At 38.3% G+C, this 18532-nt stretch overlaps 1 protein-coding gene across 1 annotated transcript in view; it reads left to right on the forward strand.

Annotated features, from left to right (window-relative positions):
- LOC126248002 (zinc finger FYVE domain-containing protein 9) overlaps window positions 1-18532 on the forward strand; it is a 383986-nt gene that overhangs the window by 158745 nt on the left and 206709 nt on the right. Inside the window, exons 5-6 of the mRNA XM_049948584.1 lie at window positions 993-1092; window positions 12626-12841. Coding sequence (XP_049804541.1) covers window positions 993-1092; window positions 12626-12841 — 316 coding nt within the window. The remainder of the gene's footprint in view (window positions 1-992; window positions 1093-12625; window positions 12842-18532) is intronic.

An 18532-nucleotide genomic window follows, 5' to 3' on the forward strand; every position in this document is an offset into this window, starting at 1 on the left:
ATTTTGGTTATTTACATTGTCTCTTTATTTTGCCTTGACTTTGCATGAAAGGTATTGTTTTAAATTCCAGCAAGTTAATTAGGCTTTTGGATTTAATATTTGATGAGAAATTGACTTGATTGCCACATGTCAATGAGTTGAAAATCAGATACCAGAAAACATTTTAAAATCCTGAAATGCCTTAGCAAATATGTGGCGAGTTACATAAATAATGTGAAAAATTTCATAAAAAATTATTTACTGTACATATTCATAAAATTAATCGAAAATGTTTGAAATAGCATACTACTATGCTTCTCGAGGTGGTGTTTCCAGGCCCTATCCGGGATGTCCTTTAGAGCCGATGTAACACAAACCTGAATGTACACAATTGTGTCCCAATGTTTCAGACCTCATTTTCAATGAAAAAAGAAGAAAAACATGGGGGGGGGGGAGGGGGGGGGGCAGTTTAGATTGTAGCAACAATTGGAAAGCAATGAGGTGTGGGTCCTGGCCAGAAAAATTCATTGACAATGAAGGTGCAATAGCTTGGCACATTGCCATGATGCAGTTTCCACTTGTCCTTAATGTAGCTTTGACACCATGTGAGCTCTCTTTTCAGTCTTTTGAGCACTTCTAAATAGAAAGCTGCATTCACAGTGGTACTGTCTGTCAGAATACAAACAATCACACACACGTCAAATTTTTATCGATTTGGTAGGTTGATGGATGCCCACTAGCAACCAGTCCCAAAGGCTTACTAAATTAATGAAAACATTTTGGTGATGGACTTCCAAAATAAACACAGAATGACCCATTTTGCTTTGTTATGTATCCTCAAAACTGAGTTGTCCTGACTTTCTAGAGATGATAGGTCAGGCAACATTGCCAGCTAGATCCCTGAAGAAGAAATTAACACTGGGGAAAGTTTTACCACCAGTGAGTGATAGTGTTAAAACACTGTATCATGTAATACTTCCTGAATATGTTTTAATTATGTCTTTATTTTTTAGGTCCTGTGTTCAAAATGCTGCAGTCTGAAGGCAAGTTTAGATTACATGGACAATGCTGAGGGTAGAGTATGTCACCCTTGTTTTGGAATTTTGGCAAAAGGTAAGAGTGCTAGACTTCAAAATGTATTATGCCAAAGCTTTATCAGAATTTTCTCCACTATCACTATAATTACTATGCTAGCAGTATAATTACAAATAGTCAGTTCTGAAAGTGGTAGAACCTGTTTTCTGGAAAAAAAAAAAAAACGAAGGTTTAAGTAAATATAAAATTGTTAGTATTGCTGGGCAGTACTTACCTTAAGTCTTGCTGATGGAGACAGACATAAAAGTTCAAGAAACTGCCATAGCTTTAGGGACTATTAGTTCCTTCTTTGGGGAGGAAAGATCAATTGTAATATGCAGTGTTTTTCTTCCTGGTGGTATGCAGCTATATTTAGTGCTATCACCTTTTCCCTTAAGTTTTAAAATGTGTTAAAATTATTTAGAGCAAAATGTACTATAAGTATGCCAGTAGATGGCACTGTCTTCACGAATGAAATTTCCAGTTTTATTCCGTACAAGTTGGTACCACACTTTCTTGTTTCATATGTTGGCCCCAGAAACAGGAAGTTGTGCTCAGTTCACTTGCTATATCAGTGTTTCTTGTTCTGTGGTGTTTTCACTGTTACAAGTAGGTGTTTGGTAAATTTGTGGCTGCTCCAAGATGAACATTCTGAAGTTGACAGCAAAAGCAGTCTAGAAATGATGAGTGTATATTGGAGGACATATTAAAATTTTGCATTCTGTAGGTAAGTTATGACCAGCAATTCTGTTACCCAATTTAATAGTTTTCTCAAGCGAATTAGGTTCAAGTAAGTAATTTATCAGAATGGCTACTGGGAACTACTCAGTTAATTTTCCACATTTCACAAGACAGTGCAAACTTCTACATTGTTCCTTTGAAACTCTATTGCATGAAATATAATTCTATAATGTAGATCCTAAGAGAGTTGCTATGTAGATGAAGTTTGCTTTCTTGTGATGTAGCTGCAGTGCCATGCAAATTAATGACACCCCTGCCACCCTGATTAATTTATATGCTTATACTACCAAATAATTTATGCCACCCTTGTTCATATCCCCATATTTTACATAGCTTATGTTTGTAAAAATATTATTTGTAAAATTTGGTATTACTTTAGTATCAGATATTCCGTTCTTTAGATTTCAAATTAAACTGGGAGTTTACGAAATACTAGATGAGAAAGTTCTTACATGTAAAGATGACAAAGCATATCCAATATGATATGAAAATTCCATATAAAGCACTTGAGGTCCAAATTAACCTTGAGATTCATGACTGCTTTACTTATGTAGTACACATATAACAGATGGTAACATCGAAAAGATCATCATGGCAGCAAGAGGTACTAACAAATCAAGATTTATTGTGGAAATTAAGTGATGGATTTGATTAAAAATTATGTATGTACCACCTCAGAAAGAAGGTAAAATGATTTGGAGATACATTTATACACACTAACATTTGTGAAAATTTCAACATGATATATCACTTATATGTAGGTCCAAGTCTTTGAGTGAACAGGAAGGGCAATGTTACACTGACCACAGTCGGTAAAAATGTCAATGTCATATGGCATTGTTGGTTGGGATATTTCACAGGGAGGGTTCAGCCATCTTTCTGAAGGGTTGCTTCCTCTGTGCCCATTGACACTTTCCTTGTGGATATGAGAGAGTTGTGTCTTATATGTATTTGTGGAATGTAGGTGAGTGTAATGCATGCATGTGTGGTGCAGTGTTATGTTTGTGTTGGGTGTGATGATAGAGGAAAAAACACACTACATTCAGTTATGTGCAACAAATAGTCATACCAACAATTGATGTATCACATGAGCAGGAGTCAGTAAATAGGGTAGAATGCTCCAAATTTTTGGGTGTACATATTGACAAAAATTTCAACTGGAAAGAAACTTGTCAAATTCCTGACATATTTAGCATATTTCCACTTAATAATTCATATGAAATAATTTTCTCGGGAACTTGTCACTTATAAAGAAAGAATTGATAGTACAAAAGCAAGTAGTAAGTAGGTACCTCTTGAAGGAGCTAGGCATTTTAACTGCACCATCACAATACATATATTTGCTAAATAATCCATCACAATTTGAGAAGAACAGTGATGTCCATACTTACAACACTACAGGGAAAATGACCTTTATTACCCATTGTTAAAGCTGTCAGTGGCTCAGAAAGGAGTTCAATATGCAGCAACAAACTTTTTTGATTACATGAGATGTCTGACAGGTAGCAAAGTATGTTTTAAATCTAATTTAAAATTATTTATCCTGGACAACCCTTCTCTTATTTACTTAAAACCTGGTAGCCAGCAAAAAAAGTGTAGTTGCATGAGTAGAACTAATGTGTTCATTAACATTAACACTAATCATATATACATGTCCTGTAGTTGACTCATTCCACATAATTTCAGTGAAAGAAACATTCAAATTATCTATGGGACATGTAATTAACTATAACTAACTAACTAAGGATGAAATGTGGTACCAGCGCATAGCCTACTCCTCTCAAATAGCAATAATGGGATCACCAAGCTTAACATCCCCATCCAATGGATTGATGAATGGATGTATGGATGGATGGATGGATGGATGACAATCCGCAGTGTTATGTGCCAAGGTTTCACGAGACACTGCAGAGATGTGTGGAATGTAACCTAGGATGTTGATGCAAAGACTGGTGATCAAGAACTGTATAAAAAACCCACTCCACCCCTTCCGCCCAAGTACTTGCAGTGAAAATCTCGTCCACCACCATTGTACATACCGGTTTATCGTCAAGTTGAGCCCCACCACACAGTAACCTCATCTACAGAGGTGGGAACTCAGTTGGTGGAAAGTCCTAAAAGAAAGTGGAATGTCGAAAGACACTGCCAGTTTGCAGCATCTATGTCAGAGTGTGTTGTATCAGCATATGAGCGTGCCTGAATGAGGCAGAGTGATAGGTATCTGGCAGATGAGTTTGTCATATAATATGTAATTTTGGCTTAGACAAGGCATGTTGCAGTTGAAGTGATTCACGTGTGGATAGAATGACAAGTGGGAACTGAATCATGGAATGTAACCACAGCTTAGGGTGATCACTGTCTTGTCCAAATAGCTGTTATAAAACATTTTCGGGTAGTACGTACTGCCCTTTCTTACAGTCAGGCAATGCCATGGCACATGTGATATGGAGTGTGTGCAGGCCTACAAAGAAGGGATTGTGAATTCATCTTACATGGCCTTCGGCCACCTAACATGTTTGGAATACAGTTGATCAGCATCTCATCCATTATTGTACTCAGTGACCATGGTTGCTGGTTTGGGGACCTGTAGACAAACATCATGGAGGGAGAGTCCATAGAAACATATGCAGCCTTCTTCAGTTCCATGTCATGATGTTTAGCACTAGAGCGATGGAAGCAGTCAACTTGATCTGAAATATTGTGTCTGTAATGACATTTCCTTTTGTTGTAAAGCTTTGAAGTGTTGTGACTGCACTGTAGAAATTGCAGACCTGTAACAATAATCATTGCCGTTATTTCTCATTCTATACCTAGAATTGTGACAGCTGTCATTTTGACCACTTAACTTTTCATTAGACACACGTCACATAAGAGTTTAGCAAATGTTAAGTTGCCGTTACACATGACAGTAACATGGTGTTGCAATGTATGCCAAAGTTTCGGAGCTGGTTATTGGGCCTCCTTATACCTAGTGTTAATGATTTTCCCTTTATGGGGGACCAGAGTCATCTAGAAATTTTTGAAATACATTTCAGCTATTTGACTGTTAATTGTGCCTTTATTTCACACAGTCTTGATTTCGGCTTTGTAGCCATTCTCAGGTGCATTTAAAATATTAAAATAAGTCTGACCTGTTGGTTGGTGCGTTGGGGAGAGGAGACCAAACAGCGAGGTGATAGGTCTTATCAGATTAGGGAAGGATGGGAAAGGAAGTCGACCATGCCCTTTCAAAGGAACCATCCAAACATTTGCCTGAAGCAATTTAGGGTAATCATGGAAAGCCTAAATCAGGGTGACGGGACACAGGTTTGAACCATGGTCCTTCCGAATGCGAGTCCAGTGTGCTAAACACTGTGCCATATTGCTCGGTAGTCTGACCTGACGGTGACATGCCATCATTGGAAAAACATATTTCTGGTCTTATAGACCAGTTGTCATGATACAGGTACATATCCAAGATACATAATATTGCTGACAGAATGTGCAGTGAGGAACTATTAACATACAGTATGGTATACTTAACAGCAAATATATTCATGTGACTTGCATTCATCTGGTCACAGGTTCTTTAATGATGCAGTGTCAAGGGATAGGTTTGAAGACATTATGAATTTTTAGCTCTCTGATATCCGGAAACAAAGTTCAATAAGACTCAAAACAGACAAGTTGTCTTTGGTATCAGAAGTTTGGAATCATTTCATTGAAAATAATTCCCTGCTATACAGTCGATGAACAGCTGGTGAAATTTACATAGTATGTGGCTAGTAAGGCAGGTAATTTTGGCATCAAATGTTGTTTAGCAACCAATGTAGGGACTAAATATATGTTGATCAGATTTCCACAACTGGGAAAGGATGAATGTCAGTCACAGAATGAAACCATTTCTGAAATATGTTGTCATGAAATAGAAGGAATGTGATAACAGAGTTTTTCACATCTTTGCACCTGTTCGAATTATTGATAAGAATATAAGCTTAGTTGGTAGAGAGAGTGGGTTCGAGAAGAGGATGCCAATGTCAGTGTGTCAAAAGCACCACTGTATGAGACTACTGTGATGAAGCATTGAGACACAACTGTTTCCCTTTATCAAGGCAAGAAAAATAAAAAAAAAAATGTTCTTGTTCTCTCTGCCCTTCATTCAAGTATAGAAAGTGTAGGATATTAATAATAAAATGAAACACAGGCTGTATATAGACCAGAAAAGGTGTCAAGAAAATGTTCTGTGAAATCAACTTTGTGAAGGTGGTTAGTACAAGCATTCTACAATTTTTTTGAATTTTTGCTGGAATAAATGTATGCATTCTTTATAGAGCTCCTAGAGGGAAAGTTGTCAGTCATAATGAATTTCTGTATCTTCTTAGTGAAGAACTAATAAGTGAACATGCACAAAAATATGCACCTCTAATCAGCAGCTGGTCAAATAAGAAAGAGGAACCTGTGAGGGAAAAAAACAGTCTCGAGTGTTAGAATGTGAGAATGAGATGATTGACATATGTGACACCCATAAGAAGCTGCTGTGTGGTTTAGGTATCAAAAAAGTCCTGCTGTTCTTGTGGTAAAGGGTCTGAATGTAGCATGTGAGGGTTTCATATCAAACTAAAGTCTTGATGCCAGAACAATTCTACAGTCCTAATCAGTTATGTATTGTCAGTTGCCTAATTTATTGATGTTGCAGTTTTCACATTCTGTGGTGTGCTCATCATTGACTTGTACAAAATATGTATAAATGAAATGAGTAGTATGCTCTGACCATTCCCAGCTTATATCAGTTATTGCTTGCAATTAGAAAAGAACAACACACGGGGGTTGGACAGAAAAAAGAGAAAACCAAGATCACAACTCTTTACTATGCCTAGTATGGTGTAGGAAGCCCGCTGGCATTCAAAACATCTTCTAGTTGTCTCAGAATGTGTGAACATGGGTCTTTTATGATTTTGCAGTGAATGTTACAACATTCTTCCTGCAAAATAGTGGCAAGTTCAGGTAACGATGATGAAGGTGGGTAGTGATCGTGCACCCTTCTCTCCAAAGTAGACCACAAAGGCTCAATAATTTTGAGATCTGGTGACTGTGGTGGCCAGGGGAGATGTGACAGTTCATCACTATGCTCACAAAACCAGTACTGGATGATGCGAGCTGTGTGAACAGAGGCCCTGTCATCATGTAATGCTGCATCACCATGGGGAACAAAAGTTGTACCTTGGGATAGACCTGATCATCTGCAGTGGTCACACAATCCTTGGCAGTAATGCGACCTTGCAGGGTAACTGTGGAGCCCTTGAAATACCACGATATGGCTGCCCAAAACATCACACAACCCCTCCTATGTTTCACTCTTGGGATGTGTGAAAAAGGTTAATCCATAAAAGTGAATTTCTTCCATTGCTCGAGAATCCAGGTTCTTATGCCCTCAGCACCATGTATTCCTTTTAGAGGCATTTGCATCACTGATGAGTGGCTCTGGAATTCCAGCTTGCCCTGCAGGTCCCTGCTTATGGAGCTCCCTTTCTGTTGTTTTGGTGGTGACAGGGTTTGGGAGTGTGATATTCAGTTCTGCAGTGACTTTTGCATATCTCTCTCTCTCTCTCTCTCTCTCTCTCTCTCTCTCTCTCTCTCTCTCAAACTGGATTGTAACGTGATTTTCTTGCAAACAATGCACGGGTACATGCCATGTTTACGCTATGCAACCTACCACGTATTATGGTCATGTGACATACGTAGTACAATCACCCGTTGTTTGTGTAGTTGTGCCGTGTAAGCCACATTGTGTAGTGTACAGTCGACGGATTGGTTCGTTGTGTAGTGTATGGTGTTAACTGAGTTCGTACAAGCTCTGCTAACAATGCCACACATCTACAGTAGTAAGGAATATGCAGATATAGTGTATGTTTATGACTTCTGCGACAGTACTGCTACCGCTGCAAGAGAATAATACCGCAGGTGCTTTCTGACTAGACGATTACCTGATCGCAGGGTGTTTACCAAAGGGTTTATCACTTTGCGTGCAGCAGGCTCTCTTCTAAGTAAACATTTCTCGTCCGAGTGTGCACGTCAACCGACTTTGCAAGAACAGGAAGAAATTATCGCAAATGTTGAGCGAAGTCCCAATACGGACATACGAAGAATGTCCCTGCGTATGAATGTCCCACAGACACGTGTATGGGAAACATTACATGCGGAAAACTTGTATCCATTTCACATACAGCGTGTCCAAAATCTCCATGTTGGCAACAATGCCCAACGACTTCAGTTCTGTCACTGGGTAATTGAGAATAGTCACTTGTTTCCATACATACTATTCACTACAAAGCCCAGTCTTCATGCCGTGGAATAAACAACACATGCAATAATCATCGATGGTCACGGGAAAATACACGCACTTCAGTGGATAGAAATTTCCAAGTTCATTTTGCCTTAAATGTTTGGTGCAGCATGATCGGTAACCTTTTGATAGATCCATTTATTATCAATCAGTGATTGACGGGAGAGAGGTACCTGCATTTTTTGGAAAATTCATTTGTTTAACTATTGGAAGACGTTCCTTTAGCCAATTGAACTGGAATGTAGTTTCAACATGACGGTGCCCTCCACATGTTACCTTACATGTGACGGACCATCTCAACTGCACCTACCCTCATTGGTGACCTTACATCTTTAGATTTCTGTTTATGGGGTTGGATGAAATCAGAGGTGCACAAAGTGTAGGTAAATACACGAGATGAACTGCTTCGTCACATCACGGACACTGCTGGATTGATTAGGAACCAACCACAGGCAATTGAACAAGCAACACAACATGTTATCGCTCGAGTGCAAAAGTGCATTGACGTTCGTGGTGGGATATTCAAACCTACTCTGTGAACTATACAACATCTGTACGATAAATGTTTAAGTCGTTTGTAAAAGACATGGCACATCTTTTTCAACTGAATACATGTAACATGCATGTTGTAATGCATTATGTACTAAATGCAAAGTAAATAAACATTATGTAAAAATGTGTAACATAACTTTATTTCCCTGTAATGTTGTTTTCAAGAAAATCATGTTACAGTCCAGTTGTATTGCGTATAAGTTTTTCAGACTTAAAGTTCCTTTAAATTCCCATACCTCCTTAACGAAGTATTTGTGGACCTATGTTCATATAACATTTTTTGTTCAGAATTACTTATAGTATCACTGTGTGACCTTTCCTCCCCAAGCACCCTGTTTAGTGTTATGTTAATATCTTAACACAATAAGACAAGCATCACAGAAACTGTGAGCTTGTCTTGAGGCTGTGTGCGAATACCTGGACTTTATTCAACCAGTATTTGAGAATGAGAGCACTAACTGACTTCCAGCAGAATTGGCACACAATTTCAAACCTGTATGAAACTTTTTATCACTGACTCTATTTGCGACACTGTTTACAGACAGTATCTACATACTGAGTGATCAAAAAGTCAGTATAAATTTGAAAACTGAATAAATCACGGAAAAATGGAGATAGAGAGGTACAAATTGACACACATGCTTGGAGTGACATGGGGTTTTATTAGAACAAAAAAATACAAAAGTTCAAACAATGTCCGACAGATGGCGCTTCATCTGATCAGAATAGCAATAATTAGCATAACAAAGTAACACAAAGGAAACATGATGTTCTTTACAGGAAATGCTCAATATCTCCACCATCATTCCTCAACAATAGCTGTAGTCGAGGAATAATGTTGTGAACAGCACTGTAAAGCATGTCCGGAGTTATGGTGAGGCATTGGCGTCGGATGTTGTCTTTCAGCATCCCTAGATATGTTGGTCGATCACGATACACTTACGACTTCCGGTAACCGCAAAGCATGGACTGAGGTCTGGGGACCTGGGAGGCCAATCATGACGAAAGTGGCGGCTGAGCACACGATCATCACCAAATGACGCGTGCAAGAGATCTTTAACCCGTCTAGCAATCCCTTTCTTTCTTTCTTTCTTTCTTCTTCTTCTTCTTCTTTTTTTTTTTGTGTGTGTGTGTGTGTGTGTGTGTGTGTGTGTGTGTGTGTGTGTGTGTGTGTGTGTGAATTTATTTTTTACCTCTCTATCTACATTATTCCATGGTTTATTAAGTTTTCAAGTTTATATTGACTTTTTGATCACTCGGTATATCACAAAATGTGCCTGCAAAATTATAAGGGGTAGCAAATGAAAGTGCGACAGATGGAAAGAAAGTAAGTAAACTCTTTATTGTTTCAAAAGTAATCACCATATCTGTTAATAACATTGTGAAACAAGGTGGTGAATGCCTTGATGCAAAAACATTTGCAGTTGCCTACGGAACCATGATTGTACGCAGGCATACACCTCTTCATCCGAAGCAAGTCGATGGCTATGAATGTCTTTCTTCAGGACTCCAAAAATATGGAAATCACATGGGGGAAGATCGAGACTGTATGGTCTCAGTGAAATTTCTACAATGTAGTTGAAACAACTTTGGTTCTGAAGAAAGATATTCGTGCCTGTCGATTTGCTTTGGATGAAGAGGTGCATGCCTGGGCACAACCATGGTTCCATAGGCAACTGAAAACACATTTCCATGAAAGCGTGGACCATTTTGTCTCACAGTGGATAAAGTGCGTTAACAGTTATGCTGGCTACTTTTGAAATAATAAACAGTTTATTTATTGCTTTCCATGTGTCTCATCTTTGTTTGAGTGCCCCTTATGTATCATTGTATGGCGCATGGTTCAGGAAATATGACATCAAACACTGAGATGCATGACAACCTTGCTTTTGCTTAAAATGGAACACTAATTACCCAGACTGTATTCACCCAGTGTTTCATAATGAGAACACTAGGTGACTTACAACAAACTTGAAATGTAATTTCAAACTTTTTCATTATTAAATTTTGGAACCTTATGTTTGGATCAGGATCATGATCATGATTTTCTTGCTTAGGACATAAGGGCAACACTGATACCTACATATAAGAATAAAGAAAAAAGAAAGACAACAGAAGATGAGTATGTGCCATGAGATGAATGAGTGTTAAATAGAGGCTCAGTAATGTGTAACCTCTTTTTCCAAATCACTTATTTTGTATAATTTGTGCAGCTCATGGTTTTTCTATTAAGTAGTGAATTTAATTCCTTCGCTTGGCACTGGGTGGTTAGAAGTAAAATGAAGCAATAATAAAAGAATGCTTCCCAAGAACTTTGGTGTGACCTTGAGTAGTTCTTGCTTACAACAAATGAACCTGCTGGAATGCAGAAAGAATTTACTCATTGCAGGGTCACCATAATTTTTGCATCAAGATATTTTTAAGATAGTGCAAAACAGATAACGTAAGCAAACTATGATGTGGAAAAGAATGAATTATGTCAAAACCAGTTATTTGAGTTTCTGAGATGGGAATGGATTATGTAAGCTTTTATTCATGCTTACAAATTTTCATAAGTGCTCCAGTTTCCTGGGCAGAGTAGGTTTGCTTGTGTTGTCTGAGAGTACACAATGTATTAGATACAATATGTTGCTTATGCAGCACTTATTAGAACATAACTGAGATAAAAAAAGATGAAAAGAGCTAAAAATTAATTTATACCTTGAAAAAATAACTACTTTCACTTTAACTTTTAATTCACCGGTAATTAGATGGTGGGTCTGATCTGACCAAAATGCTGTTTCAAGTAAAGAACCCCTGGCATGGAAATGCTGAGGAATTTGTAGAAAACAAAGTGTGCATTATTCAAGCAATCACCTGCCTTGGAATTCAGGGTTTGGAAACAAAGAACTCCAAAATTGACAATTATGGAAAGTATAAACTGCTACTCACTGCAAAGATGACATGTTCAGTCGCAGACAGCCGCAACAAAAAGATGATTACACACTTAGCTTTTGGACAGTGCCTTGTTCAGAAAAGAAAGGAACACACACACACACACACACACACACACACACACACACACACACACACACAAAAGCAGGCACCTGATGCACACATGACCACTATGTCTGGCCTCTCTGGCCAGACTGCAACGTGTTACAGCAATGTGTTGTGTCTGGTGTGGAACAGGGAAGGGGTACGAATAACAGGGTATGAGTGTGTGGAAAGAAGACCGCTGTCTGGCAGAGTGCGTAGGGACTAGATGGAGGCAAGACAAGACTGCAGGGGACTGCATCGGGAGGCTGTTGGGCAAGGAGATGGGGTGCGGGGAGTTGGGGGGGGGGGGGGGAGAGTGCGGGAATGGGGAGCAGAAAAGTAGAGAAGCAGGGAAGGGGAAGATGGGCAGATGTGTTGACACAATGAGGCTGAGGAGACATGAATGGGGAAATTACTGGGAAGGTTGCCATTCATTAGGCTATGAGTGAGTTATTGAACTGTTCTTATTGTAGAATATATGCCTGCCTGTTGTGGTATGTATTAAACATCTGACTGTCAGAACATGTCAGAATTGAAACTGCTTGCTCTTTGCTTCTCTCCACTTTGCTTAAATTAATATTAAATGTAACATTATCGTAAGTTACCAATAAGTGTGTAACTTTTTTTGTGGTTGCAAGGAAAATTTGTGGAAAAAGCCAAATCTGTTGCAGTATATTTGAAAGTCTGAGAGGCATTTGGTTGTTGTCATTACTATCTGTGATCGCCATGTGATGATGTTTTATAATATATCAGTAAAGGAAAACTGATATATAATATAGATATTTTATGCACAACTTTAACTGCTGTGGGTATTGGATGCGGAAGCAGTGGTGGTGGTGGCCGTGGTAGTGGTAGTGGTAGTGGTAGTGGTAGTGGTAGTAGCAGTAGCAGTAGCAGTAGTGTAGCATGTGAATAAACATTATTTAAATTTGTTGCCAGCATTCATAAACGACCATGTGGAAAACATCGACACACCTGCAGTTTCAAATAATGAAAATAGCCTTACTTCATCTGGAACTCCTTTGGGTAGGCAGCCAAACCCTAACAATCCTATGGAGTACTGCTCTACAATACCACCGTTAGAACAAGCTGCTAGTGCTGTGCATCAGCCACTTCCAAGTGTTCTGGTACCTGTTGGAGTATTAAAGAGAGAAGGTAAATAGTATACAAGCCATACATTTTGTGTCACTTTCTGCTGTCTAGTTTAATGTATATTCTATTATCAGTCTGTGCATTACAAATCATAGTTATTAAGATAACACTGTTTGCAGTCCAAACCAGTTAGTAGACTCATAATGCTTTTAAAAATTAGCTAGAAGTATTATGTAGAATCTGAATGATAGTAGTGAAGAGATTATCAGAAATTGTGGAATTTATCGTTAAACTTGTTACTCATTATTTACTATATTAAGAAATAATTTGTATCTATTTTTTCTTTTAGTGTTCTTACCTTTTTTCTTCCGTGTTCTGTCTTGTGCATTAAGTGTTCTTGCATCAGAAGATGGAGAAATGTGGATTGACTTTATTTAAATATGAAATCTTTGTAATGCCTTTTGCTAAGATACATGTTGGCAAAAGTGTTGATTTTAGATGATTCCCGACATTGGTTGAGTTGAATGCTTTTCTGGTCACAAGTTAATAGTTTATCACCAGTGTTGTAATGAAAGTTACCAACATTCCACTTGATTTACCCACTTAGAAAAGATTCTAAATTTGGTTTTTGTTGCAGACTGTTATACACAGCCCATGATTTTGATTCAATAAGTAATTAATTGGAGATACATTGCTTGTCTAGGCATTACTTTGATTAATTTCCTGTGCTATGTGATTCTGCCATTAGTCTCATGTACACAGGGTGTATACGATCCGGGACAACCGGGAGATCCGGGAAAAACCCGGGAATTTTTTCATCCGGGAGAAAACCGGGAAAAACCCAAGATATTTTTAGAAGTCCGGGAATTTTTCATTGTTTGAGTTTTCAGTTAAATTTTTGGAATTTTGACTGACTGGTAAGAACCGATACTCTATCAAAGGATATTACTGTAGCCTGCTACTGCAGAATAATACTTCAACAATAAAACATAAACAAGAGAAAAAAACGAAAATAACTTAAATTGCAAAGGAAATGCGCCATATACAATGACGACACACAGTGCTCATGCAAGCGTCTGCCAATTGAAAGACTATGCAGTGCTTCATAACAACAAATTGCCTCCAGTGAGCGTGAAGTTGCAACTGTTTACAGTCGATTTGTTTTAGCAATTACACGCGAGCTCATGCGCATGTGCAGTTGAGTCACGTTTGGGTAGTAGATTCTCCCGCTTCTGACTACAGGAATGTGGCTGTTGGCTGTGCAAGCAGTCACAGCAAGCAGCTAGATGCTACCGGGAAAAGGGGGTGGTAAATTTATGTTCTTCAGGGAAAAAAAAAAACTTGTTTCACAAAGCGCCTAGCATCCAGCGCACGTTTGTCTATCGATTATTCATATGATTTTGAAATGCTTCCCTGTTGGTTTTTGAACACATTTTAAGTTGATTTCTGAATGAATCATAAGTTGACTTTTGAATGCATGCATAATGTACATGATGTCTGTCAGGAGAATCCTCGTCGCATCTAGAAATAAACTTTCCGCAATACGAGCTGAGGGAATAAAGCCGAACGGATGAATGCCAATCGCTGTCTGATTATATGGTTGATTGGGCTTGCAAATGATCAGTATTGTTATAATTACTAGCGAAATCCATAGATTCAGACTACCAGAATGGAAATAAACGACTAACAGGAATAACAGGTGTGAAAGATTACATATTATCTTCTCGGTGTATCCAAGAAAATGAAATTTTGACAGAAAATTTTTGACCAGATCGCTACATTAGTAAGGACCAGTTGTACAGTCCCCGGCTAACAGACTTGTAAGTTCTATTCTGGAAGTAACCAGGAAAACGTGTTGTTCGAACACGCCCGCCTAACCGGACAATAATCGCGGGATAACTAAACCTGTGATTCTGACAGGGTTAGTGAAGTTAATTGGCAAACAGATTTTGACAATGGCAGGAATAGCTACAGAATTGGAGATGATAAGATTGTTTGTTAGAACGAGGAAGGAGAAGAAACGGGGACATCACACAAATTATGGAAGAATAATATGATTCCAAATTTATATAAAAATTTTGTAATAGTACTTTTCGATCTCATGCTTGAGAAGCTGGTGGGTATGAATGAAATGTGAAACTATTTCCTGACACAAAGCTTTTTGCTTGTAGTAAGCCTAATAAGCATTTGATATTGGTACTTCGTGGATTATATTCTGTTGTGTTATAAAAATGGCCATTTGTGCCAAAACAGTCTCATTTATTTGGTGTGTTACAAAATTGCTGCCATATTAGAAAGGTCTATTTTGTTTTTATCTAGCAGAGTTACAAAATAGACGTAATCAGATCGAGAAACCACACCAGTCTTTGGTATTATTTGTATTAACAGCTTTTTCAGTATTACATAACGAAATTTTGATTTTTCATGTAGCAAAACGTTTGATGAACTTTGATGAGGTAATAGATTCTTTTGCAGGAAGGAAAGCACGCCATGTAAAGCTGTAGCAAGATTAGAGATAAAAAAATGCTAGGAGCTAAGGTTTGAAGAAATGTGTAATTTCTTGCTTATCTCTTGTCAGTATTGGTTTTATATATATCCTTTATTTAATTTTATGTCACACAAAACAGCAAGTTATTAACTAATAGGCAATAAAGAGTTCAGATTTTCTGAAAAGTTCTTGTTCTCTCGATTACAAATTATCCCATCTGCTATTAATTGCAAGATTTTTTTTAAAGAGGGGCAGGCTGTAAAACCGGCCGACTGGGAGCAGGAGAGGCACCACAGGACATTTCAATTTCCACTCGCCTGAATATAGTTTGGACGTGCGGTAGATAAATGCTTTATGAAGAGGCGTGACACTGTACTTTGGCATACTTAAGACCAAATAATATGGCTTACATTTCCCCGAATACATATGTTTTATGTTTCAAACTTTTCAGAAGGATGTGCGCTACAAGATGAACATATTTTTGAAAATTCGTTTTTTTTTTTTAGTATTGACTCAGTTCGCAAATGTCGTAGATCCGGGGCTGATGTGCAGAGCAGTCTGAGTTACAGTGGGTAGTGTCCACATGACTCGTGTTTACATTTAGTTATTTTGCTGTTTCCCCTTAGTTTACTCTCATGTCAAATGAAAACAAAACAGATATCTGTGGCCGGGAGCTATCAAGTGAATTAAAACACACTCACATAATTACGGAAGACTAAAATATGTCATTAGTTTGATATTTTATTTTATTTCCACCTTTCTGACAGTCAAGGAATAATCGCCTTGTGGAACAATGAAATTATTTTTGTCTGTCTGCTAAAGAAATTTGACTTTTGTTAACCTTTTTCGCAGAGGCAGTCAATGTATTTGAAACGAAATGTTTAATTCCACAGTACTGACTAGTTTCAACTGTTCGCTGCATTTCAAGTGCACGTTTTCATTTTCTAGCACGTATGGCATTATGTCATAATAAAGAACCAAACATGATATAATACAGTACTGGTGCTTCAAGAAAATGTACATCCCGAAAACCACACTGCAAAGCTTAATATCAGGTCAAGGTCTACTTCATTGGGAATCCGGACATACGAATGTGCACTTTAAGTATGCACTTTAACCTGTAACTGGTGAGGTGATATTTTTGTAACACAACTGATGAGTTTGGGTTATAGGTACCCAATAATTTCCATGGCCCTCATACTTCAGTGGTGGTGAAGAAATGAAAAGTTTCTACATACAGTGCAGAAGTAACTTTTATTGACATCTCTGAACAACTTTTGCCAGCAGAAAATTATTTACAGTGAACAGAATAGACAATTTTTCAAATATATGTAAGTCCATAACAAATTTTGCAACATGTCACGAAATACATATATCTGCAAATTTTTTGTAAACAAATAAACCAAATTTGAATATTACAGTATAAAGCAACAATGAACCTTTATAAAAGCACATTATTTTTTGACAAGTTATTACGCACAGAAGAATTGGCAAGCCATTACTCTATGCAATCTTGGCATACAGGAATCGTGCAGGCTCCGCAAATCGGTACGTTGCAGCTGTTACAGACCTTTTTCGTTTTTCTTTCAGAGCCTGGTGGGCACTTTTTACACCTCACTTGTTTGCCCAAGTCTTGTCTGGCTTCACATGGAACTGGTATCTTGAGAATTCTGCTGATGTTTAGCCACAATTGAGGGTCTAAGAGTTCCTTGGCAGGATTTTAGATGTATTCCAATCTGGTTAGCTCTGGATTCCCTGGGAATCCAAGGTAGATAACATAGGCATTCACTAGGCTAATGTGCATTAGAGTGAAAAATATGGCTGATGGCCATTGCCTTGGGCATCGACTTGTTGAGTATACTGTGCATTTCTCATCTAAGGCGTCGACCCCACCTTTTGTGTTGTTATAAAAGGCAATGATTTCTGGTTTCTGGATCAGTTGACTGGGTATGGTGCAATGAGAATACAAGTAGGATGGCCTTGCCTTTCTTTGGTACATAAGAGAGTAGTGTTGTCTCCTTTGTGAAACCATAGAGAGCTTATCCTACTTTTCTTTCCTTGGCACGTAAAAATTCTTTCGGTATTTCTTGTTTATTTTTTCGCAGTGTTCCTGCGTATGTCAAGCTCCTTTTACGTAGTTCCTGTACGAGGGCAATGGACAAAAACCAATTATCTGCTGTGATATTGCGGTTACTTCCAATAATGGGTTTGGTCAATTGCAACACTGCTTGAGTTGGCTTGGAAAATTTCTTCTCCTCATCAGTGAGTGTTCTGCCATCACTATCCTTTCCAGAGTAAATGTTGGCGTTTAGCAAGTAGTGGGTTTTTGCATCTGCCAAAGTCATTATTTTGAGTCCATATTTTCTAGGTGTGCTGGGGATATACATTTTAAAGTGTCGTCAACCACGAAAGCCCACCAACATTTCGTCAATGCAAGCGTACATTCCAATTGAGTAACTAGCCATACAGTTTTTCATAAACTCTTGGAAAACCCATTTTATAGGAGCTGTTGCATCACATTTTTTTCCTCACATCTCTGTCTGGGGTGTCATCAAGACGTATACTGAGCAGTAACACCGAGACCCTCTTCAGTGACATTGTACAACGAAAAATATCACGACCAGTACCGTCGGTTGCAAACATAGCTTGAAGATTTTCATTATTAGATTTGAAGATGGCTGTGAACATGAGAATCCCCAAAGAAGCCTTGAACTCGATCAGATCCAAGTCTTTGTAGACAGTTCTTGTGTTATCAGACAACTTTTCCCTCATGAGGGCCAATTTTTTTATTGGTTTGCAGAATTATTTCATTCAGTATTCTCTCACTAAAAAGTAGCGTCCAAGCAGTCTGTGGTCTACAAATCTGACCAAGAGCTTTAGCAGGGCCAATTATTCCCAGTAAATGTGAAACTATATTGTGTTTCCTTGTGCGAACATTTGAAGTTGGAGGTTTTTTGGACCATATGAAACGGTTCTTCCCATAATACGTCTTTCGCTCGTGTTAACGATTCTGCCTTTTTGAAAGGGGGTTCGTTTTCATCTGATGACCATGTGTCTGTTTCAAAGGAATGTGGTGGTTGTAGTGAACTTGGTTATGATCCAGGAACTGTAGCGTTAGGTATACCATGCACTTCATTCTCAGCTTCACATACTTTTTGCTCTGATTCGGTTTCATGGGCACTCTGTAAACCTTGTTCTATAACATTTTCATGCCTACTACATTCACTCTGACTCATCCAGTATAGATCTCACCCAGTCACCAAATC

Source organism: Schistocerca nitens, chromosome 3, assembly GCF_023898315.1.
Source record: "Schistocerca nitens isolate TAMUIC-IGC-003100 chromosome 3, iqSchNite1.1, whole genome shotgun sequence".
In the NCBI taxonomy this organism is placed as follows: Eukaryota; Metazoa; Arthropoda; class Insecta; order Orthoptera; family Acrididae; genus Schistocerca; species Schistocerca nitens.